The sequence below is a fragment of the Lipotes vexillifer genome, unplaced genomic scaffold (genome assembly GCF_000442215.2).
Source record: "Lipotes vexillifer unplaced genomic scaffold, Lipotes_vexillifer_v1.1 scaffold174, whole genome shotgun sequence".
NCBI classification, from domain to species: domain Eukaryota; kingdom Metazoa; phylum Chordata; class Mammalia; order Artiodactyla; family Lipotidae; genus Lipotes; species Lipotes vexillifer.
The window spans coordinates 741,146-744,966 of NW_006785255.1; the positions used below are offsets into that span (position 1 = coordinate 741,146).

A 3,821-nucleotide genomic window follows, 5' to 3' on the forward strand; every position below is an offset into this window, starting at 1 on the left:
CGCCCCACCCTGCCCGGCCCTGCCGCATCAGCGCGGGTCACGGGAGTGCGCACGCGCAGCATCCGGTTCTTCTTCCTCCTCTCTCCGATGACTCAGCTTAGATCCGGTACCGCCTTGAAGGCGGGGCTGGATCCTAGCTGCGGCCAATGGCGCACGGGGTGAGGGTTGAAGGGTGGGAGGTGCTCCCAGCCGGTTGTCCCGGTTCCTTTCAGCAACTGTGCTGGGTTACCTGGTCGTCATGGAGGCAGTCTTGACTGAGGAGCTTGATGAGGAGGAGCAGCTGGTGAGAAGACACCGCAAAGAGAAGAAGGAGTTGCAAGGTGACAGGGGAATGGGAACCTTAGAAGTCGCCAGGACCCAGGGAAGGGTGCGTGGCGGGTCGTTTCTGGGAAATCTTGAGGGGTTTCTGATCTGGATCCTCCTACGCTTTTCCAAAGTAGCCAGTGGTCTCTTCCCTCCCGCCTTTCCAAGGTCCCTTAATCCCCCAGACCTTCAGAAGCTTCCTCTTCTCCGGTCAGTCGCGTTCCCCCTACCCCGCGCCGCCGCCCGGGTGTGGGTTTCTGAAAACACTGGGAAGCCACCGTCTTGGACTCAGACCTGTCTCCCCTTCTTGTTCCTACCCTACTTGCCGACACTTGCCCTACTCGGTGCGTTTTGAAATATCTCACCTAAATTTTGAGGACTTGGAAGGGGTAATTGAAAGATTTAAAAATTTACTTTTTTTTTTTTAAAGTTTTTCCACCTCCCACACCAAACAAACTCACGGTTATGTTAATAAAATTTTTCTTTTTTTCTTTTGAGGCGGTGTCTTAGCTTCATCTGGGCCCTTCTCTGTAACTATCTGTTGTGTAATTACTCTTCTTGCTTTCATAATTACTTTTTCTATACTCTTATCCGTTTACCATCCCCTTATTGTTACGATTTCATATTTATTCTTAATCCCTGGGTTTATGACTTAATGGTTTTGGTGGCTTTTCAGCCAAAATTCAGGGTATGAAGAATGCTGTCCCCAAGAATGACAAAAAGAGGAGGAAGCAACTTACTGAAGATGTTGCTAAGTTAGAAGCAGAAATGGAACAGAAACATAAAGAGGAGCTGGAGCAATTGAAGCTGACTTCTAAGGAGAGTAAAGTAGGTGAAGTAATGTTTCTCTTTGTCTACCTTTGAAAGCAACTGCCACTTCTACTACACTGTTTCTTATATAAAATCATAAAATCGGAGGGAAAGAAGTCACTTAGTCACGCTCATGCCATCACCTTTCATTGATATTTTTCCAGCCAGGTTTACATGGTAGTGTGTTTTTTAAGGAAGGCCAGCAAAGAAAAGTCCATCATCTTAACTATTGCCCCAAAGGTGAACAGATTGATAAAATGGACTAAAGGAAGCTTTACCAAATGAAAGTTGGAAGACCAGTCTCCTAGTCTCAGAATTGCCATTAAATAGGATTGTAACCTGGGCAAATTTACTTAATCTTCTTGAGCATAAGTTCTTCACATATCATATGATACAAAGAGTACTGCTGTTTAAGCACAAGATTTTTTTTAAGAAATGGGATAACAAATGTGAAATCATTTTTTAAGTTAAATGTGCTTTATGAACAAGTTGTAATAAATGGAAATTTACTGATGTTTCTTGGGTAAATTGTAGCATGTTAACTGTCATCATTTTAGCTAATATTTATTTTATCACTGTAGCCATACACAATGTGTTGTATGCCATACACTTTGTTTAATATATTACATTAATTTTCTCATAATTCTCATAATAACACACTATGAAGTATTACCTCTGAAGTTAGTGTAGATAATCCCATTTTTCAAATGGGAAACAGACTCAGAGAAATTTAAAACTTTGTTCTAAATTTATAACAGCCATTGAGTACCAAAGCCTGAATTCAAAATGAGAACTGTCTTACTCCAGAATGTGAATACTGAATTCTGTTATAATTTTGTCTAGAGTGGTAGCTTATTACATGGGTTTTAGATACCAAAGATCACAGACTCCATAACCTCATTCTCATTATTGATAGTTAGAAAGTTCTTATGTCTATGCAAAATTTTATCTACCATAAATAAATTTTATTTTATTTGGTTTATTTTTGGTCTGCTGTTGACAGGGAAAACAGCTTGTCTGTACTGATTTACAGTTACTGTATTAAACATAGTTTTATTTTCTTTAACTTTTTTGTCAAGAGCCTGGCTTTCCGTGCCTTTTATTTCCAAGTAACAAGGCATGATGCTCTAGGTGTTTGTGTTGTTACAATCATGGTATTCCTAATTGTCTCCCTATCTTTTCTATTAGTGAGATAGTTTTGTTTGCTCTCTCAGGTCTTTCAATTTTGAGATTTCTTTCCTAGGTTTCCAAGGACAAAAATGTTTAATTGTTAAGCTACATATTGTCCAACTGTTAAAATACAAACTCTTATTTTACTTTCTTTTTTTTCTTAAACTGAAGCCTGTTTTCTTTCTGAATGTCACCTGAATTCTTTTGTCACTGCTTTCTCCTTTTTTTTCCAGATGCTTTTTTGTATCTTACCTGTTGTCAGTATGGCAGTTTGTAAAATTAGCACATTCCTCTGAAAAATATAAGAATCCTAATTTCACTAGTGTTGATAACTGCTCTTTGAAGTCTTAATCTGATTTTGATATTTGATCATTTGGTCTATAGCCTTAGGGACTGCTGACTCTGGTATTAGAGGCCTTGATATGTTTCATGTATATGTCATACTAAAAACTAGCTTAACTTATACTTGTGGTAATAAATTACTAGCTACTAATCCTGATAGTTGTAAGTCTAGCATTATTGTTTAGCAAACACATAACAGCCATTTGGTGATTAAGATTAGTTGTAATATCTTAACAATAATTATAAATTAAATTTTCTACCTAAAAGTTTTTCAGTTTGTAGATGGGAAAGGATAGAAAAATCTCAACTTCCTACCAGGGTCAAGCAGCAGTGCTCATCAGGTTCTGGCTAATTAAGATAGAGAAAGGCCTTTGCCACCACATTTGAGGTTATGAAAGTAGTAATGACAGAACCTTACATATTTTATAAGTATAACATTTAGAGAAGGGAAGGGTGGAATGCTGAATGAGTTGTGGCCCTTATAGGAAGTATTTAGATGAATGGAGTAGGCATTCTAAGAAGGAAGGAAACCATGCAGGAATGAGCATTGTCTTTGAAGAGCTATAAGGAAAGTTTTGGGGAATCTGACAATTATCCCTTAAATACAGAGAAAGTAGATGGAACCATGTCTCATTTAGTATTTGCTGTATCTAGTGCTGTTATTCAAATTTGAATTGTGGGATGACACATATTTGTGACTTTTGATAATAATTTAATAATCTAATACTTTGAATAATAACTTAAAGGTATTTTTCATTAACTTGTTAATGTTTTTTGTTTCCCTCAGATAGATTCTGTTGCTGTCCATATTTCAAACTTGGTTCTTGAGAATCAGCCGTTTCGGATATCAAAAGCACAAAAGAGACGGGTATGAAAGTCACCTAGTATTTGTTAGTGCTGTGTGTGTAATACTATCTTAGGTGTTGTATTGGAAGTGAATAGAAAAAAAATGGAGTTCCTTGCCAGAGGACCTGAACTAACATTTATTAGGCTTTAGATTATATGAAATCTCATTTAGTCCCGACAGTAATCCTGTGAAGTAGGATTTCGTATCCCCATTTTATAGAGAAGAAAATAGCCCTGAAGCAGTATAAAATAACATGTCCAATTTGCAGTTCTCATAGGAGGGTGGGGCTAGGAAAGGGGATGTGCAAAGGATATTTTTTTTTCTGTTTTTTTTTTTTTTTTTTTTGGGG

The 3,821-nt window shown here is 37.8% G+C and overlaps 1 protein-coding gene across 1 annotated transcript in view; it reads left to right on the forward strand.

Moving 5' to 3' along the window:
- Nucleotides 1-146: 146 nt before the first annotated feature.
- The window catches only part of OTUD6B (OTU deubiquitinase 6B), a 14,351-nt gene continuing 10,676 nt past the window's right edge, over nucleotides 147-3,821 (forward strand). The window contains 4 exon segments of the mRNA XM_007472137.1: nucleotides 147-180; nucleotides 183-320; nucleotides 980-1,131; nucleotides 3,413-3,493. Coding sequence (XP_007472199.1) covers nucleotides 147-180; nucleotides 183-320; nucleotides 980-1,131; nucleotides 3,413-3,493 — 405 coding nt within the window.